Source organism: Typopeltis vanoorti, chromosome 7 (assembly GCF_054136105.1).
Source record: "Typopeltis vanoorti isolate ZY-2024b chromosome 7, IOZ_Tvanoo_1.0, whole genome shotgun sequence".
NCBI lineage: Eukaryota > Metazoa > Arthropoda > Arachnida > Uropygi > Thelyphonidae > Typopeltis > Typopeltis vanoorti.
In genome coordinates, this window is record NC_143555.1 from 62,236,129 (window position 1) to 62,262,921 (window position 26,793).

Consider the following 26,793-nt stretch of genomic DNA (forward strand, 5'->3'; position numbering starts at 1 on the left):
ATAGGCCTGTACAAAAAGAAATATGCTTGAAAATATACAATACTTCAACAGTGCCCACATTATTATATGGGTGAAATTTGGAACAAGTGAAATGAGATTTATGAGAAGAAGTGCAAAATACACATTATTAGACCAAAAAAGAACCAAGAAATTTTTAAAAGAACTAAAAACAAAATCAATAGAAGAAAAACTAAACAATTATAACAAAAATGAATAGAACATGTAAACTGAATGGCCAACACCTGATATCCTAAACAAATAATACAATATTTTCCAATTGGAAAGAGAAGCCAGGTAGACCTCAAAAAAGGATATTAGATGAATAATGAGACTGGAGCAGACCAATATGGTCTTATATCTGTAATTAGCATTATGATGATGAATATTTATTGTGTATCATGGAGTATAGTACAAATACCTTTTCCCCTTTACTGTGTGATGTGCACTTTTTTTTTTTTAAACTAGGTGGTATTCTTTTAAATTGCAATTCAAATGCCACATGCAATTTTTGGAATTAGAAAAACTTCAAAATTGAAATATTGTTTCTTATGTGATTCCTTACTTTTAAGAAATAAGGGACTTGGGGAAAATTACTGTTCAATTTTAACTCAAAATGTCCTTTAAGCATCCTAGGAAATGTAGAACATCTTAGCCTTAAGAATGTTTAATGGAACAAATTATGAAGCTTAGTGCCTGTGTAATCAGTCTCACTAGTGCAAGCAAAACACAAACTTGTCTTGTGTAATATGAGGCACATACTTTCTTCGTGTTATTGTTTGTTGTCTTCTATGAATAATTTATAATGAGTGCCGTGATGAAAAATCCTGCCGGTTGCAAGATTCATGGTGTGATATGGTATTCGATTGCCTAACCTTACTGTCACTCATTATGGTTAGGCTTGTAAACCATACACAGTCGTCAGTGAATTTCTACAATAATGCTGTAGAAATTCACTGACGACTGTGTATGGTTTACAAGCCTAACCATAATGAGTGACAGTAAGGTTAGGCAATCATGTTGTCTGCTTAAAGAAGGATGCAACAACATTTGCAATGAAGGGCAGTGGCCAGCCAAGTGTGGTGATAAACAATTTGATGGAAAGAGTTAACACTCTATCAAATGTGAACATTCATGAGAATCAATGTTTCACAATTATTTTCACAAATACTTTCTTTTAAATTCCTGGAAGTTTCACGCTCAGTCATTCATGAAATTGTGATAAAAAAAAAGTTGAATTTTAAGAAATTGTGTACTAGATGGGTCTCAGAAACTGACTGATACACACAGACAGTAAACGAGTAGAATCAACTCAAACTTTTTTGGAACATTATGAAAATGAACTCTTTTTTCCCATATCATGATTGGTGATGAAATGTGGATTTTGTACACAAACATCGAGTCAAAACAACAATTCATACAGTCTATTCATCTATATATTACCTCTGAAGGTAAAAAAAATTCAAACAGGCACTGTTGGTCAAAAAAATTATGGCCAGAATCTTCTGGGACAAAAAGGGATCTTGCGCATTGATTTTCTTCAGCAAAGAACCCCAATTAATGCTGATGAGTACTGTGAAATGCTGAAGAAATTCAGATGAACAATTCAGAACAAAGACAAGGAATGATGTAGTGAGGGATCGGACTTTTGTATGACAATGCACAAGTTCACGCTGCAGCTAGAACTGTCCAGCAAATTCAAAAGCTTGGGAGGGAACTTTTCGACCACCCACACTACAGCCCCAACTTTGCACCCATGACTACCTGTTGTTCCTGCATATCAAGCAGTGGCTCCCATCTCAGCACTTGAAATAAGATGAGGAACTGAAGAACAGCATGTCTCAGTGGTTGAACTCACTGGCGGCAGACTTTTTTTGACATGGGTAAGAAGAAGAAGCTGGTGCCACTATACCAAAAATGCTTGGAAGCCAATGGTAACTATGTAGAAAAATAAAGTACATATGTAGGTATTTTAGCATATAATAAACTTTTTTTTCTTCTCTACCAGTTTATTTTTAAATTCTTGACTGGACCTTACTTTCTGGACATACCTCATATTATAAAATGCTACAGAGCTTGTAATGAGTCTCATGTAAACTTATATCACATAAGCATTTTTTTTAGAAAGAAGAAAATATATAGAATAACTACAATATTTTTAATTTCTATTTTCTACGTTTTGCCAAAATCAAACTGGCATCAGTAGGAAACAGTCAACAAATATATAGATACATGAACATAGTACGAAAGATTAGCGTAAGGTAAAAAAGTAAACCCTACATTCTAGGAAGCTACTGGACATGGTTGAATGTTCTTCGGTGGTAGCCTGAAATGATTTTGATAGCATACAGCTTTGGAGAAGTTTAATTCTTCAGGATATAACATCTGTGCATCTTCTGTGGTATTAGTTTTTTCTGTGGTGCTAGTTTTGATATTCATTATGCATATACCTTGTGATCTACAAAGGCACTTCACCACATTAAGTTCACATTATCCATCAGGTGGATATACTTGTCAGCATATAGATGGTCAACCAATGTTCTCCGACTTCTCAAGGAAACATTCATGGGATCTGTATTGATATCTGTATTAAAATTCAGATATCCTGCAAATTAAAAATTTAAATTAAAGTTAAGAAATTAATAATAACGTATTTCACACAAGTAGTTAGTTAAACGTTTGCGTATTTCGTGAGCAAAATGTTTTTAAATGTTATATTTATCTTTGGCTACTGAAGGCATGCTTAGATATGAAATAAATTTATTAAAATTAGTAATTAGAGCTTAATTGTGATTTTGTATAAGCTTTCAAAGGTTTTGTAATGTTGGTGCTGTTTGTATGCAGTCTTGTCAAACGCTGTAGACGAAATATGTTGTCAATTAGGACAGAAGTGCCACTGTAATTCAGATTGTGTGAAGAACTGTTATAAATTTTGGCTATTTTGTTTGGAAATTATAATTAAACTTTTCTGCACTGTGAAGAAAAACTATAATTTCAAGTACAGCACTGAAAGGGCAGTGCACAATTTCTCAGTTGCTCTAAGGGATTTCTAAGCATGCACAGAAGTGAAAAGAATGTTATTAGCAGCTGTGCAGAAGTAGGAGAGGAACACAGCAGTAGAAAAACTGTGGAGTTTCTGTCTTCAGTATATGAAGATTGGAGAGAAATCAGAAGAAAAGTTATAAAAAAGAATGAGGATATCCTTTTATAAAGAGATAAGAAGGATATCCTCAGATTGTAAATATTGTAATCATTAACCCAAATAGGATTTCAGTTAAAATTGAAGAAAACTTTACTGATTTCCAGTTCATATAAAATTGGGCCCAGTAAATCTGTTTTTACTTAGGCTTCTCAATCTGATAAGTGATTTCTAACAATGCATATGGCCTTTGTAATTTCTTCAGAAGCTTTCACATAGAAGGCAAATTTGTTCTGAAGTGTTAAAACTGCTGATAAGTTGTTAAGAATAATGTTGAGACTTTCATATAGCTAGTAAATTCATTCTAAAGCGATGACAGGGTTTTTAGTTATTTATTTAATGGAGCTTGCTGCTACTTTCATACAGAAAGCAAAGTTACTGGAGAGTCTTAGATGAAGACAAGATTTTCTTTGGCATTCCATAAATTGAGATGAAAGAAGAATTTGGGATATAGAGAGCAGTCTTAGTCTTAACTCTTTTAGTCTTTCTCCTGTGTGAATTTAAGGAGTAGTATGAATTTCTGTAAAAAAGCAAGAAACTGAAATTCCAGAAGTTTTGTTCATATAGGATAATAACTGTTAGCTTATGTAATTGAAGGAGAGCTATATAGCAAATGTGTTTTTCATGTTGTTTGAAGAATACACTGACAGCTACATAGTAAATTAGTTGATTTGATGTATATATTTGTTATTTATTATTTCTTTTGTAAATTAAAGATTTTTATTTTGGTTATGTTTGAAGACTCAATCTCTTAATCAGTTTAATGAGTTATTAGGTTCATTCAGAAGATAAGATGTTTACACGAGATATCCTAGGATACAGACCTATGTGCAAAGTTGGATTTGTAGTTCAGTTTCAGGTATTTTTTATTTTGAAATTTGGAGTTTAACTACTCAGTGTAAGAGAGAAATAATTAAGTAAAAATCAATATACATCTCCCATACACAAACATACGGATCTCTATCTTGTATATTAAAGATACTGGGTTCCATCATGGGTTCTTTATTCTTTAAATCTGCATATCTCGTTCCATCCAATTTGCAAGTTATCTTTCCTAAACTCTTCATTCTTTCAATGACAGAACTGCAAAGTGTGTTATGAAAGAAACTAATGAATTACAGCCAACAGGAGTCTGAACAAAACTGAACTCTGTCTTGAAGTGTATTATGGCACTAATGGTGCCAACAGTAACCTCCACTGAACACATAACTTAATGAGGTCCAGTGTTTGAAAATGTATTCATTCTCTCAAATAAATGTAATGGTTGTAACATATATTTTAATTTATTAACAATTAGGCCGGACATCCCACACATGGCTTCTAGAAAATAAATGCATATATATATATATAATTAAATTTACTTACATGCATATATGAACTCAATACATGCATGCAAGGACCTCAACATCTTAAAACTGCTATTTTCTGCAAGATGGAATATTCTTTAAGTATGTTTATAGTATATTAAAACATAAAAGGATAAAATTAACAAGGACATATACCCCATCTCTGTTTTCATCATTTAAATGGCGACACTTCTGTATTTGAATAGTTCCTCTTAACAACAGAGATTTTGATTTCTGAAGTAAGTCTCCTGCTGATTTCAGTATGTCATCTTCATCCTCTCCATCATATTCTAGAATGTGGATCAATAAAAGAAATGTATAATTTGAGATAGTTAAAATTTTATTCTAAGGCCAAAAATGCACAAATATCTTATGTAAGAGACAAATTTGAACTGAAGCTATAATTTAAAGATCAACTGAAATATCATTTGTATTTTTACATTATTAAATACAGGGTAGCTCAGAAGTAATATAGCAGTTTCTAGAACTAGCCACTAAAATTTCATTATTATTTTATAATTTATTATTATTATTTTGATTATTAATCTGAGTAAGGACATTCTTTCAGTTCATTTTGTTTGATGTTACTGTGGCCTAAATATTGTTTTCTGCATATACACTGCATATTATTATGATGTGCTAATAAAATTTTTTTGCTTAAATGTGGATTCTCTGAATGTCCAATTACTTATGGCACACCCTGTATAATAAAAGAATAATATCACACTTAATGATATCTGGCAATACGCAAGCTGAACCTACCATGGAAATAAAGTACAGCATCACTGCCGACAATAAAAACATGTCTCCATTGCTACCTGGTACACACAAGTAGAACCTAATTTTGCAATGGAAATAGGAATACAAAAGCATAATGTGGTGGTGATCTGGAAAGTTATGATAAACACCTAGAACAAAACTGATATTAAAGCAACTAATATAACCACAAGAAAGAACATAACCCTTTAACCACCCCCCATGTTTCATCAAATTGTAATAATTTATTCTTTTTTTTCCTTTTATGATATATAAGAAGACATAAAATTAATTATTGTTCTAGGTATTTATCAGAACTTTCCAGTCCTCCCCTCAGATATTAATCTATACAGAGAAATCAGAACTAAGCTATTACTGTAACGATTCAGTTTCTGATTTTACATATTTTTTTTACATATTTCAATACAGCAAATTTATTTGCATGAATTCTATCAGTTCATTTTATCCAATTTTCAAATTCATGATAATCAAGGAAGACTTTTTCAAGTGAAATCCACTAAAGTTGAAACCTATTGCATATGTGTAATACAGTGGGATAACAATTGGATCTTAATTGAAATCCTGTTTTAAAGAACAAACACTGAACTTTTTCAAGTCTCCAGTAAGCAACAGGTGGTCATGTCATACAAGGTAATGAATTCATATCCACGAGATTCTCTTAGCTCTGCTTTCCAATAACCACAACGAGTTGACTGGATTGCAGAAATAAGGTATGGCTGAATTTTTATTATTATTATTATTATTATTATTAGCATTTAATAAATGTTTTGACTGTATTTAGAAAATTATACAGTGTCCTTTATTAGATTCGGTTCCATTGACTTCTTTCACAGATTTTGATCCTGCAAATGGAATTTTTTTCCTTCTTTTAGCCTATCTTTCATCTTCTATCCCCCCCTCTTTCTCTCAACTGTTATGATATTGCTCATGCCTTTTCAAGAAACTAAAACTCTTTGATGATGTTTCCGTTGACCAAATGTTCCAAAAGGATTTAACAGGCAATCCAAAGATTTATTTATTTCAGGCATTAATTATTTTCAGATACTTGGTTATGAGATTATTTGCTTTAGAATTTGTAATTTCTAATTTTCTTAATTGTTCCTGCAGCTTAACTCTGCATGTTCAGGACATGGATTAGTTATTACTAACATTATGTTTCAACATAAAAATGTGCACACAAATTCACATGGAGAGAACGTGCAAAAATTAAGAAAATGTCTCACTATGTTATTGTTGATAGTAATGTTTTACCACTGGATCAGGACAGAAGAGCACACACAGTATTTGAAATTGGAGGTGATCACTATTTAGTTTTCAGCAGGATAAAACTGAATTTCATATTGAAAAGCAGAGTGTGCACGAAAAGTTTAAAACAAATCAAAGATGAACAGCTATCAGATGTGAACTGCAGGTTCAAATACACAAACATTATTCAAGAAAAACTGAAAGAGTCTGAAAAACAAGAACCAAACCTTGGAGATTCAGTGGCAAATGCTGATAAAAACATTGATTAAGCCAAAAAGCATGTTGTCAAGGTCAGCAAGGATAGGAAAATCAGAACTCCATTGTGCACTCCAAAGTTACAGAAGCAGTCAAGAAAAAGAAGAAAGTGTATCAAAAGTTCTTGGCAAGTAAGTCAGCTTGTGCTCTTAGAGAATACAGAGAAAAATATAAGAAAGTGAAACACTGCAAAACTAGCTAAACAAAAAACTTATGAGAAGACTTTGGTAAGAATATAGAAAATAAATAACAGACAAAATATTCTGGAGGTTATTGAAAAAGCTTAGAAAAGGAGGAAAGATAACTGTACAAGGAATCAGAGATGATAAAGGTGATATGAAAATTGAAGATTGATATTTCAGATGTCTGGAGTAATTACTCTGAAAGACTGCTAAATGAAACAAGCAGTGTAAACATAGTAGGAGACTCCCAGCAGGAATGCAATCAGGAATACATATCCATACTTGAAAGAGAAAAAGTCGTCAAAAACTAAAATGTGGAAAGGCAGCCGGAATAAATGAATTTCAACCAGAAATGCTCAAAATTCAGAAGGCTTGGTCAGGGGGTTGAATTCCAGATGATTTTTTTTTTTTTTATGTTGGGCCCATATACGAGAGGCTGGCTGGTCGACCTATAGTACTATAGTACCGTATATGGGTAGATTGGAGTAGAGCTTTCATAGTACCCAACTACAAAAAGGGAAATAAAACTGAATGTAAGAATTACAGAGGTATTTCCCTACTGTGTATTCCTGGTAAGATTTATGCAAGTATACAGGATGTCCACAATGGACCTCCCTAGTTTCAATGTACTACTACTACTACTTAAGTGTATAGACCATGGTGTCGAAATTGTACAAATGAGAAGGAACACTCACCAAGTTTTTGTAAAAAAAAAACAGAACACTTCCAAATGTGCTCCTTTAGTAGCAGGCACAATGTCAAGTCAATAGCCTATCTCAGACCAGGTTCTCTGAAGTATGTCAGGAGTGATGGAGGATGAAGCAGCAGAAATGCGATGTTTCAGGTTCTCTAGGCTGTCCACTTTAGTTGCATAGACTGTGTCCTTCACATACCCCCACAAGAAAAAAATCAAGTGGGATAAGATCCAGCAATTATGGTGGCCAGGGAATCAGTCCTCTATGTCCAATCCACCGCTAAGGGAAGACCCTGTCAAGAGTTGCACGGAACTACGATGTTGAAGGAGGATGTGTGGTTGCAAGTCTTCGAGTTGTGGAAAGATGAAATTTTCCAGCATATCAAGGTAAATCATTCCATCAATCGTGCTTTCTATGAAAAAAATGGGCCAATGATAGTGTTTTGCATTACACTGCACCAGATGCTTACCTTGAAACTATCACGCATGCATTCCATGACACAGCGAAGATTTTCACTCCCCCATATTCTGACACTGTACCTGTTCACTTTTCTGCTGACATGAAAAGTGGCTTGAACTGAAAAGTAAATCTGGATTCTCACTGACATGTTCCAGAATTTCAGCTGCAAACATACCTATTGTGGCTTATCGTTTTGCTTGATTTTCTACAACACCTGCACTTTGTACGTGTGTAGATGCAACTTATGGACAACCTTGTGAATGGTGGAGCAGAATAATTGCAGTTCACACGACACTCTCCTAATGAATTTTGTTGGGCCTCGTGATTCCTCTCTACCTTCTTTTCGAATATTGGCTGCTTCCCACCTCCATATTATTTTGAAACGCTTCCTATTGTTAGGAAATTTTTTTCCACAATGGAATACTCTAGGGGTTCAGATGCTGCCTTTTTGCACACCCAACAAAACTTACACTGCACTGCTTTGATTGATTTCAGATCAACTAAACACCACATAACTTGTTAAAAAACTTTTTTTATTATCCCGACGTTTCGATCTTCACATCAAGATCATCATCTGGGACGTACATAAATATACAGGACAAGCTGAGTTACATCATTAACTGTAAGCTAGAGAAACAATGATTTGATCACATGTTATTCTACTGCCGTGACCTCTGGCAGAAAAAAAAAAAAAAATAAATAAATAAATAAATAAAAATAATAATAATAAATAAATAAATTTTTACATCAAGCTAAATTCTATTTTACAATGACAGGAATAAACATTCTTTTAGATGGTTTTCTTTCAGAAACAATTGGTGTCCTATTTTTAGTATTACAATTCTTATTTTTGATTTACAATACTGGATTTTCTACAGTCCTGTTTATAGTTGTTCTTGGTGAGGAAGGTCGAATATATACCTTCCATATGTTTGGGATTTTTAGACCATCATTGTTGTTCAGATTGGGGTGGTTGGTAATAATCTCACAGGCTTCCTTGAATTTCTGTTCATACCACGTTCTAGTGTAATGTAGACAGCTGGTGGTTTTCCAGTCAATTCTGTGCAAGGTATTCACAGGGCATGATCAGAAAGGCCAGCTTCACCATAATTATTATATTTAATGTGTCATTTATGTTCTTTTTGTCTAATAGGAATAGTGCGTCCTGTTTCTCCTATATATGGTATGTTGCAGGTACAATAAATCCGGTATACTCCAGGATGAGCTAGTGGAGGGAGTGGGTCTTTGGATGAGTTGAGTAAGCTTTTTAATTTTGCAGGAGGTTTAAACGTCTGGTTTGTCTTTGTGTTTTTATTGCGGTTTTTGTAGAGAATTTTGTTAATAGTGTTTTGGCTGTATCCGTTTTTTTTGTAAGTTATTACTGATAATTTTAAATTCGTCTTTCAGTGCCTATTCACTGGAACAGATCGTCTGAGCTCTGTTTTTTAGTGTGTTGATGACACCTAGTTTTTGTGTTGGGTGGTGGTGGTAGGAGTTTATGTGTATATATATTGTCCCGTGTGTGTCGGTTTTCGTGAGGGAAGACGTGTGAAAAGTGTATCTAGAAACGGAAGTGTGTTGTGTTTTTCAATTTCAATTGTGAACTGTATGCGTTTGTGTTGTTTGTTTAAGTGGCTAAGGAATGTGTCTAAAGTTTGGCGGCTATGGGACCAGATCGCGAAAACATCGTCAACGTATCTAAGCCAGACTTTGGGTTTTAGAGGGGAGGAATCTAGGGCAAGTTGCTCAAAATGTTCCATATAAAAGTTATCAATGGGGTGAGGGGGGGGGGGGAATAATGGCAAGCCCATGGCTGTGCCTTCTTTTTGTAAGTAGAAGGCGTTTTGCCATACAAAACAACCCGACCGTAATACATGTGCAAAAAGCGCCGTGATATCTGGAAGAAATTTGTTCTGTAGGAGAAGGATTGTGTCATTGATTGGGACATTCGTAAAGAGGGCAGAGACGTAAAAACTGACTAATAAATCATCTTTTTCTAATGTAATGTCTTTGATTATGTTTATGAAGTGTTGTGTGTTTTTGATGTGTGTTTTTGATATAGGAGGGGGAATGACCTACCAACTCCTTGAGTGTTGCCGCTAATTTTTTGGTTAAGTGATACATCGGGCTATCAATTCCTTCAACAATAGGTCTTAGCGGAGTGTTTTCTTTGTGAATTTTCGGTAGCCTGTAAATTCTTGGGGGAGCGCGCACGTAGTGAGGAAACAGTTTTTTGACTGTATCTTCGGGCCATGTGGTAATTGACTTAAGTAGTTTCTCTGTTTTGTTTTTTGTTCTGTTAGTTGGGTTGTAGTTAACTGATTTGTATGTATTATTGCCAGAGACCAGCAGATTCATTTTTTCTATATAAGTGGTACGGTTTAAAATGACAGTAAAACTATAACCATTACCTACATTAAAGGAATATCAGACAAAATAAACAGAGTACCATAAAAGTACAACCTCAAAGCCACCTTTAAACCTCCTGCAAAATTAAAAAGCTTACTCAACTCATCCAAAGACCCACTCCCTCCACTAGCTCATTCTGGAGTATACCAGATTTATTGTGCCTGCAACATACCATATATAGGAGAAACAGGACGCACTATTCCTATTAGACAAAAAGAACATAAACAACACATTAAATATAATAATTATGGTGAAGCTGGCCTTTCTGATCATGCCCTGAATACCTTACACAGAATTGACTGGAAAACTACCAGCTGTCTACATCACACTAGAACATGGTATGAACAGAAATTCAAGGAAGCCTGTGAGATTATTACCAACCACCCCAATCTGAACAACAATGATGGTCTAAAAATCCCAAACATATGGAAGGTATATATTCGACCTTCCTCACCAAGAACAACTATAAACAGGACTGTAGAAAATCCAGTATTGTAAATCAAAAATAAGAATTGTAATACTAAAAATAGGACACCAATTGTTTCTGAAAGAAAACCATCTAAAAGAATGTTTATTCCTGTCATTGCAAAATAGAATTTAGCTTGATGTAAAAATTTATTTATTTATTTTTATTATTTTTTTTAAATTTTTTTATTTTTTATTTTTTTATTTTTCCACCAGAGGTCACGGCAGTAGAATAACATGTGATCAAATCATTGCTTCTCTAGCTTACAGTTAATGATGTAACTCAGCTTGTCCTGTATATTTATGTACGCTCCAGATAATGATCTTGATGTGAAGATCGAAACGTCGGGATAATAAAAAAAGTCATAATAAAAGGGATAATAAAAATTTACGGTTGTAAATTCCATAAAAATTTTTAAAATGAACGCTGATCACCATGTAACCCTAAAAGAAAGGACCACATAACTTGAGCTTTATCTGCCCCTGATACCATGTTTAAAACTATGACAGCCTGTCAAGCAGCACTACTGCATTGCGATGCAGGAAAAAATTCTGGATGAAACTTGTAGAGTCTCTGGAACATTTGAACAACCCAAACCTTACATATTTCTGTATTTCAATTTTTTAACCATTCTTTGAAACTAGGGCGGTCCACTGTGGACACCCTGCACTTCACAAATGGCTATGAAAAATTTTGGGAATAAAGATTGGTGAAGAACAAGCTAGATTCAGGCCAAATAGATATTCTCAACATCAGATTTTTACTTTAAGACAAACACTTGAGCAATCATGGGAATATAACAAGGATCTGTATTTGAGTTTCATAGATCTGAAAAAGGCATATGACAAGGTGCCCACAAGAAAGTTCTTCAAAATTCTACACTTATATGGTGTAAATGGAACATTATACTGAGTAATACATAGTCTCTATTTAAGATGAAAGTCAACTGTTAAAATTGAAGGAGGTACAGGAAGATGGTTTGATATCTGATCAGGTATGCGACAAAGATTCACATTACCTCCACTGCTATTCATTATCTATATGGATCATATTTTGTATGAAAGTGGTATTAAATCTGATATCAAAATTGACAATGTTAATCTTAACTCGTTACTTTATGCAGACGATGTCATACTTCTGAATAAATCTGGTATGCGTCTGCATTATTTCCATACAAAAATTAATAACTGCTGTAATAAATATGGTATTAACATCAGCAATAAAAATACAAAGACAATGAAAATAGGCAGAAACATTAAAAATATCAACTGTATCCTGAAAGGTGAACCCCTATAGAACAAGTAAAACATTTCAGCTATTTAGGCACAATATCTAGTGAAGATGGCAATTAAATATGGAAATAGTCAACAGAATTAGTAAAGATGGTATGGTGGGAAGTCAGCTGAATAAATTATATGGAATAAGAAAGAAATTGGTCAAAACACTAAATTAGCTGTAGAGAAGACAGCAAACCAATTTTAACTTATGGATCTGAGAGCTGTATTAGAAATAAAACACTTGATCAAAATGTTTTATTTATAATACAGATATGAGAGTTCTGAGAAAGATTAGGGGAGTCAGCAGATGATATCAATGTCATTATCATATTAAAAATGTGGTATGTTTTAACCTCAGTGCTTGTACCCTGACGATGCCAACTGCTTAAGTTTGGTGAAACTAGTCGGTATTAAAATACTTATCTGTTTACACTTGATCAATGTTCCCAACTAGTTATTCACATTAGTTCTATGATCAAGAAAATACATGCTCATTATAAATAGAATCAACGGTGATACAAAAATAAAGGTACGCAATTTTGAACTCTTAAAATGCAAAAAAGCAAGGTTACTAAATCATCTCACATTTTTAAAAAGATGTCGAGATAACTGTATAATTCCTAAGTTCCTGTATTTTAAATATCAATTCAATTCGAGACGGGCTAAAAATATTTATTTCAAGACATCTCTCTCGCTCCTTCGTGAAAGGATACAACACACAAGATTTTTGTTAAGTCAAATAGACTCACAATGTTATGATTTCTTCATGGATATCTCGAGCTCTCTAGACCAAGAAGTTTGGCAACTCTTAGACAGAATGCTCAACACTAGCTATGCTAAAGTTTTCAACAAAAGCAAACGGATCCAAATCAAGAAATTTAACCATCTTTATACAAACCATATTAAGTGTAAACCTTCTCTACTAGATAACCAAATTATTCTTAATTTATCGGATCACGTTTTAAACAAACCTGAAATCGTTATCCTCAACAAAGGTTTCAACTATGCTATAACACCTGAACACCAAAAGTAGATTTTATCTGCAGTTTGGACAAAGCAATCTCGTTATTACCACCACACATAGCAAATGACCTCAGATTAAAAAGTTGCATAATACTCTCCTCTTCTAGAACCCCATACCAAAACTTCACCTCTCTAGATAGAAGAACCATTCATAATTTGAAGAGAAAGAAAGATATAATACTTACGGCAGATAAGGGTAACAGTACTGTGATATTAAACACCAAGGACTACGAGGATAAAGTCAACAATCTACTGTCGGACATGTCTGTTTACCATATCTTAACGAAAGATCCTACATTAAAAAACCACAATGACACAAACGAATTACTACACAATATGATCAACTGGCCAACAGATCTAATTAAAAAATTAAAATCCATGCACCCTCTTACTCCAAGACTTTATGGGGTTCCAAAAGTTCACAAAGATGGTATTCCTTTATGCCCCATTCCATTAACTCACCTATCTACTTATTGTCTAAGCATCTCTCTAAACTCTTACAACAACATATCCATAACTCAGAGAGTTATGTCCGAAATTCACAACATTTTGTGGATAAATTAAAAAACATTACTATATCTGATAATGATCTACTTGCAAGCTTAGATGTCACTTCTCTTTTTACAAACATTCCTGTGGTGGAAGTTATCAACATCTTAGGCACTTTATTCCCACAAGATATAACCTCGCTGTACAATCATTGCCTAAATTCAAACTATTTTTCTTGGAAGAAAACTATTTACCAACAATTAACTGGCCTGGCAATGGGTAGCCCCCTTTCACCTTCTTGTGCTGACCTATTTATGGAGAATCTCGAAAATAAAATTCTCTCTCAAATAAATCTTAAACCAATAATTTGGTGGAGATATATATATGATATCTTTATTGTATGGAACCACAACAAAGATGACCTAATTGATTTTCTCAATAAAATCAACTCCTTTCACCATTCTATTAAATTTACTCTAGAACTTGAAAAAGACAAACAACTACCATTTTTAGACATCTTAATTAAGAAGCAAATTAATGGCCTTATGAACCTATCAGTCTACAGGAAACCTATAAATACAGGACGTTATCTACATTTCAGCTCCTCACACCACATTTCTCACAAACTCAGCATAGTACACATACTAAAGAAAAGAGCTGTCCACATTACAACAGATAAAAAGGACCTCCAAGATGAATTAACATTGATATCTAATAACCTCACCTTGAATGGCTACCCACGAAGACTAGTCAACAAAATCCTTTTCTCTGAGCCACCACAAAGAGAACAAGAAGACACTCAATATATTACAACAATCGCCATTCCATATGTGAGCAGTATCTCTAACAAGCTCGCTAATCTCCTCAAATCACACAAAATAAGAGTGACATTCAAGCCTATAGAAACAATTTGTAAACTACTACGATCTCCAAAAGATACCCATCCTTTCTATAAATATGCTGGAGTCTATAATATCCCATGCTCGTGTGGTTCAAGTTACATCGGCCAGACTTCGAGAAGCCTCGAGATTAGGTTAACATAACACATTGGTTATGTTAAAAACAACAGACAAGACATATCAGGCCTGTGATCACATTTCTCCATAACAAACCACATCATTGAATTGGACAAAAGTTGTACCTCTTACATAGAAGAAGACTACCACTCTTGAATGTTTAAAGAAGCAGCCACAGTCGCACACACTACAGATAACATTAACAGGAACCAAGGTTTAATACTTCCAGAGATATGGAAAACCCTAATTAGATCTCTGAACACACAAGAAATGAACTTTAATGCTAACTAAACATTCCTTAGCAACAACTAGTAAATCATGTACACGCAATACGTATTATTCACGTTCAATGCTATTTTAGTTTGTAACTATAATTTTTAGAATTTACAGTTAAAGATCTATTTTGTGATATGTTTTAACCTCAGTGCTTGTACCCTGACGATGCCAACAGCTTAAGTTTGGTGAAACTAGTCGTTATTAAAATACTTATCCGTTTACACTTGATCAATGTTCCCAAATAGTTATTTACATTGATTGTCAACACTGTTTCTCCATTGTAAATATGGGCAAAAATATATAAATTATTTATAGAAAATTATATTTTAAAAAAAGTGGTTGGTCAACCTATATATAGTACATGTATATGTATCAACAGGCTGAGGTATTGTTGATTATTCATATTAGTGCTTTACAATATAAACAAAACCAAGAGATGAAAAAATAAATTAATTTATTGAATGTTGCTGATTTTTTTTACCCTGCATCATCAGAGCCCAAATCATAACTATGACAAGCACACAAAGCACTAAAACATTAAATTTGTAACTGATACAGAAATAATATCCTATCAAGGAACCCTTCTATGGGCTGGTTAACCATAAAATTAATTTGGAGAAGGCTAGCTATCTGGTCTCATAATGGCTATCTTTTAGATCTCTGGCAAATTAAAGTAACCATACTAGTTGAGGTTGAAACCAAATAACCCGACTTCTCCAAATTAATTGCACTGTTAACCGGCTTTATAGATGGTGCCTTGTTAGGACATTATTTTTGTGTTTCAGTTACAAATTGAATTGTTCTAATATTTTAGCATAGTGCTTGTGTGCTTGTCATCGTTCTAATTTGTGCTCTGATGATGCTGTGTAGAAAACCAGTTAAATATTGGAAATTTCGTTTTTCCATCTCTTGGTGTTGTTTATATTGCGGAGCACTAATACGAACAAATTATAGTACACTAGAACTGTGGATAGGCAACTTTACTTCATGTTCTTTTTTGCTTTGCACAGTAGTTGAATCTACTCAGTGACATGTGATCATTCTTGAATAATCAGCTCTAAACACTTTTTTTTTCTTTTTAAAAAAAAAAAGGAAAGGAAAGGTTTGGCAATAAACTAGAGACCTCTGTAGTAGATGGGCAAGAAGCTGCCAACTGTATTACCATCAGGTTGAGTCCTAAATATTTAATAGCAGTCAGTATACTGAATATCAAAATTAACCAGCAATATCAAAGAATATTATATTGGCAGGATGTATGATATTTTTTTGACTAACATCCAGTTGAAATGTCATGTAAATTTTGCTATATCCACTTTTAGATTACCAGATGTTCATATAATGATTAATTTTATTTTCATTTAATGCATTTCGTTTTCAAGAATACCTTCTCAAAAATTTAAGTATTAACAAAATTCAACCAAACTTACTGCAAGCAAATGTTCTGATTTTCAAAAATTCTGTATATCGATTTGTCCTGCAAGCTACAAGTTGCACTCTCCTCCTGCACTACATGGGTGAAAAATTTCCTAATTGACACGTTTGGTCCCCATGTACTAAATGGCATTCAGGCAGAACTATTTTATTGTTATGCCATCACATGGAATTAGTGCTTGGTTTTATAATATGTCTCAATATTATTCATATTATATGTCAGCAGAAAAAGGCTAAAAAGTGAAACAGAGCTCGTGCTCTGGAGACCAAATGTGATATCAGCAACTTCAGGTCTCTCTAACATGCAGAATGGTGGTGTGTGAGCAAACAAACTTATCTATCATCTATGTCATTCTTTTTGCTAACACCTGAATTTTACTGTTGGCTATTCTATCATAAGATAATACTTGTACTTGAAGTACCATTTTGTAACTATGTTCTTACACAACTCTTATAAAATAAGCAAACAGTGGAAGAATAAAACTGAAGGTGTGATCCCAAATAGTAACTTACACAATTGTAAGTTACTATTTACAGTTTATCTCCCAATAACATCATATCAAATGGGCAAAAAGAATGTGCTAATGTATTTTTAATGTACATTAAGAATATCTACAACTTATTTATAAAAATATGCACAGAACAGTTCAAGAATTATCAATTTTTCATCTTGATAATTATTGGTATTAAACCTAACACTGTAAGAACAAAATGAATAATTTATTAAGCTGTGTTATTTTGCCTGATTTCAAAATGCAACTCTTGAGCACAAAAACACTTGTCACAGTACACAAGACTAACAATCAAGTAGTGAAAACAATCAAATAGTCTAATTAATGTACAATATCTGTATTAAAATTCAGATATCCCACAAGTTAAAAAAAAAAAAAATGAACCGAAATTAAGAAATTAGTAATGTGGTATTTGTAAAGTTGTTAAACATATTTCTTTTTTGTATGTCATGAGCAAGATGATTTGAAATGCTATTTTTATCTTTGACTAATGAAGTCTTGCTTAGATGCAAAATAAATGTATTAAAATTAGTTATTAGAGGTTAATGTGATCTTGTATGAGCTGTGAAAAATTTTGTAATGTTGGTGCTGTTTGTATGTAAACAAACATTTATCAATTACAATGAAAGCAAAAGTCTTTGTTGTAATTCACATTGCATAAATAATTAAATGAACTTACCTCAGTGTGAGAAGATTGCAAAGTGACCAACAGTTATTTAGGATTCTCAGTCTGTTATGTGATTTCTAACTCTTGGCATGTTTTAGTGTTATTTCTTAAGTTCATATAGAAGACAAGGGTTGTTCTGAAGTGTTAAATGTTGATATGGTTCCAAGAAGAATGTTGAGACTTTCACATAGAAAGTTCATTCGTTCTAAAGTGATGAGTTTAGGAGTCTATTCAGTGGGAGTTTACTGTTACTTTCATACAGAATGTGAAGCTATAGGAGTGCATTGGATGAAGTCAAGATATATATTTTTTTTTTGGTGTTTTGTGATTTTAGGATGCAAGAAGAATTTGACTGTTGTGCTGCTGTCATATAGAGAGCATTTTTGTTTTGTGTTAGTCTTCCTCCTATGTGAACTCAAGAAATAAAAGTTCTCTAGGAGGCAAGAGACTAAGGTTCCAGGAGTTTTGTCCAGATAGGACAATTTCTGTTGGTTTATGTGACTGCAAAGAAGTTGTGCAGCTATAGTGTTTTTCTTTTAGCCAATTTCTATATAGTCAATTTTCATTTCCTTTTAGCCGATTTCTATATAGAACCCTTAAGGAAAAAAGTAATCTGCAAAATTAATATTAAGATGAATTATTTATAAAAAAAATTCCATAACAACATTGCTAAAACCATTAAACACTTGGAATAATTTTATATCAATAATTAAACCTACTGTTTTTTGGTTTTTCTTTATTTTCAAGTTGAGCCCACTTTGGTGTGGTCATAAATTCTTGAAACCTAACGAAAATTTAAGACACAGAAAAATGAAACGCTTTCTGAAATAAGATGATAATAATTGTATTTGCACATGAATAAAATACACCTGTTTAAAGCACATGCTATTCGAAGGAAAAGAAGATGCAGCAACTGTCTAGAAATGTAAAGCATGTAAAGTGATAAATTACCATATTTTTCCGCGTATAAGATGCCCCCATGTATAAGACGAACCCTACTTTTTCAAACCCAAAATTAAGAAATCAATATTTTAAACATCTCCACTGTCTAATCAGTGGGAGAAGGTCCAAACTGTCTCTCTGAAGCTTTATTTCCATGTTCTTTTGCATAATTGATGACTTTTAACTTGAATTTTGAAGAATATGACAATCATTTTTTATTTTCGAACATTTTTATGGGCCAGTGCTCAAAATATTGTTAATGCATTACCGTACCCCATCAACGAGTTGCAGACAGATGAATGCTTTCAGAGTTCTGATTAGTTTATTCAGAATCAGCCATTAATGTCATCAGTCAAGAGAGTTAACAAAGGCTAGTGAATGACAGAAGCCTGTTCGCGGAGACAAAGTACTGCAGTTTTGCCACAGCAACTGCGGGTCTCTCAACTGGTTACCCCGCCCCCATGTATAAGACGACCCCCAATTTTTGGTCTAAAAATTTTAGGGAAAAAAAAAGTATTGTCTTATACACGGAAAAATATGGTGCATACTCAGCATGTGTCAGCACCCTGGTCAAAAATTGCCATGTTCACAGTTTTCAAACAGCTAAACATTTTCAAAAATATAAATTGCAGAAACAAAATTGAGTGCTTCAAATTTCCAAATGGCAAACTGTTCTTTGAATTTCTATCAAGTTTTGCCAGACTTCTGCTTTCAGGGAAACAAAAAATTATCAAACAGCAAGAATTTACATTGACACAAAGGCCTAAATGAAATATATATCAATTTTTTGTACAAAAAATTGAGTTTGCAAACATATATAAAGTTAAGCAACATCTGACACCACTAGTGGAAAATAAGATGTCACTTTATTCGGTTGTAAGCAACTTGTGCATGCACTGAATTCTGCTGGAAACTTGGTGATATGGTCATAAAAACATATGAAATGTCACTTTTAGAGGACAAATGAATGTCATCATCTGGTGTAAGACCACTATCCCTACTTACCTCCAGTAAGTAGGGATGAAATAAGTTCCACTGTTTAATCTCTAAATGGGAATGATTTCTGGACGATACGACCATTAGCCAACTCACAATACAAAAAACTTAAAACCTTTCAAAAGTGGAATTGATATTTATATAACAGAAACAATGTTCAGTTAATCAAAGACATTTTAATGGCATTCCTGTTTTAAGAAGGTCAGAATGCTAATCATTTTTTTGAAGAGAATACCACATCCTCAATGTAAATGGAATTCCCATATGTGCCAATCATCAGAAATTTCTTTCATCTTCCCCATGAAGCAGACAACATACAAAATCATACTCTAATGCTCTTGAGATGTAGTTCATCAGATACGCTTCAGTCATTTCACATTTAATTTCAGCACTATGATAACAACCCCCACTGCTTCTGAGTGTCTTGGAATTCTTAAGCCTCAATAACATATCAGATTCTCTAAGGACAAAATCTATACTGAAAGCAGCTGTACTGCACAATCAATTAAACTTTTGGACATGCTTGTGTGTTAAGCAATGTGTGTGTTCGATTTCCTTCAAAAACACTTTGTTGGTATATTTTCAATCAGCCTTCAGGTAGGTAAGTAGTTATGTGCACATGTATGCATATACATACATTCCAAGTAGGCGTGAATTTGTGCACATTTCTATGTTGGAACATTGTGTTAGTAATAACCAGTCCATGTCCTGAGCAGAAATCCAACAAATATCTGCCATTATTATTAGCTTTGCTCTTTTCTCCAAATTTTCCCTAAATATTTCATTATATCTGACAATCATTTCCTACTCTACTATTTAGATCTCCAACAAGGACCAGCTTTTCCTTTTTCATTATGTCAGTTGCTTTCTCTAAAACCTAAAAAAATTCCTCTGCTTCTAAGTAGAATCTTCTGTGAGTCCATAAGCACAAATAAGTCTCATTGTCCAGTTCCCCATTCTGATATTTGCCCACATCACTTTACTAGATATTGCCTGCCATTCGAGAAGATTAACCTCATATTTAGTGTTGAATATTATAGCTGCTACTCCTTTTCCCTGATTGTTATTGCCTGAATATAACAATTTGTATTTATTGCTTAGAAAGATCTCATCAGTTTTTTTTTTTTTTTTTTTGTTTCAGTCACCCCTATTGTGTCGATCTGGTACTTATCCAGTTCTTCTGCTAGTTCCATTTCTTTGCCATTCAGGCGTCTTATGTTGATAGTACTGATCTTGAACTCTGGTAATATTGAGTTGGGATGTGTTTCGGATTTGTTACCATAGCTGACTTTTTGCTGTTGATCCTAGTTCCCTGACAAAAACAACAGGGGCCTTGTTTAACCAGATGACACCCCAAGCCGGCATGAAATTCTCTCATGTTGTACCATCATTTTACATTGCATTTTAAGTCAATAAGAATTTGGCCTAAATCCCAAACTGCCAGCCCATCCTCATTCGTTCAGTATCCAGGCAGATAACCTAACAGGGTGCTCAATGAGAAGATGAGGACTGGACAAGTACTGATCTTGAACTCTGGTGATGTTGTGGGGTGTGCTTCAGGATTTGTTCCAGTGGCTAACTTTTCGGTGTTTGCCCTGGTTCCCTGCGAAAACAACAGAGAGCCTTGTTTAACTGGCCGACACCTCAAACAGCATGAGATTCTGTTATGTTGTACCATGAAACTATTAATAACATAAAACATCATCATACACATAACATCAAACTTAATAACGTTTTATGTTATAAGTTTGTTTATTCAATAATGCTTAGTTCACCTAAACAACCTCATTTGCCTCTAAGAGCCAGGCATTTATAAAATATTCTGCACATGTGGCATATCAGACAAACAAGATATTTGGGGAAAAAATTTATAAGAAAACATACTGGGGACATTCTCTCAACTTCACGTCCTTTGGCATCACAACCTCGCAAATGTAATGTCTTGAACTTCAACTCCTTTCATGGTTAGACTTCTGTTTCCACTGTCATGATGTAAATACTTGCTCTGATCAAGTTACAGAAATAATTCTTACTGAAATTATTATACAGACTCCTCAGAGAGTCAACATATCAAGGGAAAGACTCTTAGCGATCACACAATCCCTAAATATTCATCATTTCTCTCTAGGAAAAACATACACTGATGGTGCACACAACAATCCAGTAATAGTCAATTCCACACACTCATCACATAACATGAGAAGAACCTGATCTTATATGATTCCTTATCACACCCTCATTCAGTATCCAAGGATGATCCCAATATCTTGCCCACTTGCTATGAGCTGTAAAATCTCACTTGCATCTGCACTGTAAATCTCCTTACCAACTTATGTTTCTATTTCTTCTTTCATATATCACCTAACTTTGAAGAACATGTTTTCTCAGTGTATTCTCATAGCTCAATTCCATAGTCAAGATGCAGTTTTATCAAAGCCTTTCACATTGGAAGAATAACTTTCCTATTCCTATAAGTCAGCAACTTCTTCAACATAGAAGTTTTTCAAAACAATGCCTTAACTACCCATACTTCCTGTCTACCATTACATCTCCCCAAGCTTTCAAGCTTCAAAATTGTGAGCTTTTCATTACTATTAATAAAATGTTCTACCTGCAATGTCCTCAATCCAAAATGCATAACCATGCACTTAGCAATAATGAAATGACATTCATATCATAGCTCATAGAAAAAGTTTGTTCACATCCACTTAGGGATTCTGTATCAGAAATGTCTCTTTTCACCCTTCCTAACTTTGCATTATTGTCAAATAATTGTATATTACTATCCAGACCAACCCACTATCATTAATATACAAGCTAAACAACGTCTCAAGTATAGAATCCTGTGGTACCCCACTGGTTGCCCCTCTTCTTAGACTCTGCATCTCCGTATACATTACTCTCTGATACCTATTGGTCAGCCACTCTCCCATCCATGTCGTAAGTATATTTTGTCCATCCATCTGTTTGAATATGCATAACTTTCCATGAGTAAACCCTATCAAATACGAAGGCAAATTCAAAAATATTGCAGCACATCTGCTTATGATTTTCTGAATTTTCTTTCCTGTCCTTATCCAACATTACAGCCACTATTATAAAATGTGAGCAAAATGTTAAAGCAAAACCTACCTTTAACAATGCCATGTTGTGCAATATTGGAGATCAAAATACTATTTACATACTCCTGGATGCAGATCCTAATTAACCTGTTCAACCTTAATGACCAGTGTAGTGATACTGATTGGCCTATAACTGGTTGCTTCTATCCTAGCTCTGTCCTCCTATAATGGAATTATCTTGGTTTCCTTCCAGGAATTGTGTTTGTTCTCAGAACAGCCAAATGAAAGGTACACTAATTCCCTTGGAGATATAACATCCATCCCAATGCTGTGTTTGAATCCAGCTCTAGCAATAGCTTTCCCTCCCTCCAATTCATTCACCTATCCTTTCATCTAATTCCACTCCAGCATACTGACAGCTAATGCCGTCTGAATGGAATGTATACCTTACTAAAGCAATCACTTAACTCAGCTATTTCTAAACCATCTGAAATTTATCAGATGTATTTATCAGATAATAAATTACAAAAAAAAATGTGTAGTTATAACACATTTTTTGTGTAATTTATTAGAATGCTGGCAATAATGTCCACATTATCTGTAGTTATGAAAATGTTTTAATATACAGGTAAAAATGTAGTTCATCCTTAGATTTTGGACACCAGTGTACATGTCTAAAAGGATGTGTGCTTTGCATTATGGGATACTAAGGCAATTAATATGCAGTCATTAGCCTCTGTATACAACTAGTCTAGTCTAGTCATGATGATACTTCACATGCAAGCTTTGTTAACTCGCACTTGGATAAAGGATTAAAGAGGAATATAACTTCTTGGCAAGTTTAATTTATAACCAAGCGAAATAAACTTTCTACATCCCATGTGATTTATTCACCTAACTCAAGGGAAGTGATAGAAGTCATATATGACTTCTATCGCTCAAAATTCTCGATGTCATCCAAACATGGTTTTTCAACGTGTGATAAGTGAGTTCAAGAAAAACTTACCTCAGCATACTACAAGAGAGTAGATTATAGCTCCTGCCTCAGAATAGCCAACAGTGAAGTATACTAAATGGCAAGACGACTATCAATAAATCAAAATCCTGATGTTAATCAGATTATCTGTACTTCCACCTCTCTCTCTCTCTCTCTCTCATATGGATTAAACTAATATAATAGTATCTAAAACATCATTCTTCTTTTCCATCTCCTGCATGAATGACTAAGGTCACCTCCAACTACACCAGAAACAACACTTCTATGATCTTTTGCAGAAAGATATTAGAAGAATCACGAATAATCTAGATACCACTTTTCTGACAGCCCATCCAATGCCACTTATTGCTCTGCAACTATCATCTTTTCTATATCTAAAAAAAAAAATTGGAGATATAGAAAAGAGATATATACTCAGACAGTATCTACATGGAATCAGTCCATTCAAAAAGGAGATAAGTTTACATTCAAACTATAGATCTATTGGTCTCAGTCGTCTCTAAAATAAAATGACGGTCATTAACAGTACCTACTTCACCACTTGGAAATCCATGTTGTATTGGATTCTGCTGCCCTGAATAAGAAATGCATCACCTAGGCTACATCACCCACTGCTGGATACATGCCATGGAAAAAGGTTTACAGAAACCTGTTCTGTTAGTCTTGACATTCCATATAATTTGTATAAGTTTTATGTTATGCTTTTAATGGATGCTGGCCAATTTTATTGCTTATTTTAGTACTGGCTTTTTAGGAAGTTTAGTGATGGATGTTAATTCAACAGAACAGTCCATGGAAGCACCTGTAGAAGACATAAGATAGAAGCAGACTATGTAGCTAGAGTGAGTCTTTAAGAGATGGATCATAGATTATCTGAATTGCACTCTTCTCAACAGCATCAAGAATGTTTAAGGAGTCTTCTGGTGCACCACACCAAATGTAAGAACAGTCTTCTTAATTTGGGTAGATTTGCATAGAGTTTTTAACTGGACAGCTGAAAAGTAATATTTAAAGTGAAACAGGATACCAAAATTTCTGGAAGCTGTGAATGTGATGTGAGCAGATTATTATCAAAGTTAAAGGAAGGTAAACTGAGATTTTTATTTTAAGAGAAGGAAGAAGGAATTTATTATTTAAATAGCACTGAAGGTGACTGAGTTGTCCTTACTCCATTGAAGAAGAGAATTGAAGGGAGATCAATGCTTAAAGCACTGGTTGTACAAGATCGTGCTTGGGATATTTCATCACTGAAGGTTTATCGAATGAGTAAGTGGGATGGAGCATATAAATGCAACTCTAGACAGGGTTTGAAGTTGGTGAGAGAAGGCATGTATTGAAGAGGAGAGAGAGAGAAATAAAGAAAGAAAGGACATTCACTGTGGAATTTAGGGAAGACAAAGAAAACAGGCTATCCAATTACATGGGTAGAAGGTATGCAGTTTGCATTTGTGAGAGCTGCGACACAGTTCGAGGGTGGACATGTTCCATACTGAAATGTTTCTCTCTCTGCATAGTTTTCTGTAAGCACTCTCAATTAGTGCTGTAAAACAGTTAGAGATGATAAAGGTGACGTGAAAACAGGAGGAAAAAATATCCTTGAAGTATGGAGTAATTACTTTGAAAAACTGATAAATGAAACAAGCAGTGATGACAGCACAGTGGTAAAAAACACTGACCAGGCATGCAGTCAGGAATACATATCCATACTTGAAGTAGAAAAAGCCATCAAAGGCTTAAAATGTGGAAAGGCAGCAGGAGTAGATGATATTCGAACAGAAATGCTGAAGTATGGTAGTATAAAAGTCTTACAGTGGCTGCACTTCATTGTTCAGAAAGTCTGGGCAGAGGGACGAATGTAAGTCAGCAGTTAGAATTGAAGGAAGTACAGGAAGATGGTTTAATGTTAAATCTGGTGTGAGACAAGGATGTACATTATCCTCTCTGTTATTCATTATCTATATGGATCACATTATGAAGGAAAGTGGTATTAAACATGATATCAAAATTGGAGATGTTAATGTCAGCTCTCTGCTTTATGCGGATGTTATACTTCTAAATAAATCCGCTACAAGATTCTCTGACTAGAATAACTGTTGTAATAGATACGGTATGAAGGTCAGCAATAAAAAGACAAAGACAATGAAAATAGGCAGAATCATTGAAAATGTCAACTGTGTTGTGAATGGAGAACCTGTGGAACAAGTAAAACATTTCAGCTACTTAGGCACGATTTTTACTGAAGATGGTAAATTAAATATAGAAATAGACAACAGAATCAGCAAAGCTGATATGGTGGGAAGGCAATTGAATAAATTCATATGGAATAAGAGAGAAATTAGTCAGAACACTAAATTAGCTGTATACAAGACAGTGTTCAAACCAGTTTTAACTTATGGATCTGAGAGCCAGGTCAGAAGTAAAACACTTGACCAAAGACTAGAGACCGCAGATATGAGAGTCCTGAGAAAGATTATAGGTGTGAACAGATGGCATCAATGGCAATATCATATTAAAAACGAGGATATTAGGATAGAAGACATTGTTAGCTTCCAAGAATGCATTAGCAGAGCTAATCTCGGGTGGTATGGCCGCTTAAACAGAATGGGAGAGGAAAGATTAGCAAAACGAGTGTTCTCTGCCAGGTTGGCAGGAAAACGACCCAGAGGAAGACCAAGATATAGGTGGATTGATACGGTACAAAGTGCCATAGATGATAGAAATATAAGATCTGATAATGTAGGAGTCTTGACAAGAACAGACTGATTTGAAGGAAAATTGTAGATAGGAAGTTAGTAATGATGTAATTTTTTCATGTAGTACTATCATATCCTGTACACCCCTTGAGGGTACATGGCAGGAATTTGATGATGATGATGATGACAAAAAAAATCCTCTGAACATGCATTTCAATATTTGAAAACTGAAGTGAATTAAAAAAAAATTAATTTTTCATGAACAATCTGACTTTAAAATTTTTTATTAAAAATAAATAAAAAGAAGTAACAATACAATAATGTGACAGTTTTGCTAGTCAGTAATGTAGCGTTATAAATTGAAAATTACAGTAATTCTACA

The 26,793-nt window shown here is 34.0% G+C and overlaps 1 protein-coding gene across 3 annotated transcripts in view; it reads right to left on the bottom strand.

Annotated features, from left to right (window-relative positions):
- wcd (U3 small nucleolar RNA-associated protein 18 homolog wicked) overlaps positions 1-26,793 on the bottom strand; it is a 195,534-nt gene that overhangs the window by 129,998 nt on the left and 38,743 nt on the right. For all 3 annotated transcript variants that reach the window (XM_090395902.1, XM_090395903.1, XM_090395904.1), the window contains exons 5-6: positions 18,441-18,505; positions 4,699-4,832 (exon numbers count right to left, since the gene is read on the bottom strand). In XM_090395902.1, the coding sequence (XP_090252028.1) occupies positions 4,699-4,832; positions 18,441-18,505 (199 nt within the window). The remainder of the gene's footprint in view (positions 1-4,698; positions 4,833-18,440; positions 18,506-26,793) is intronic.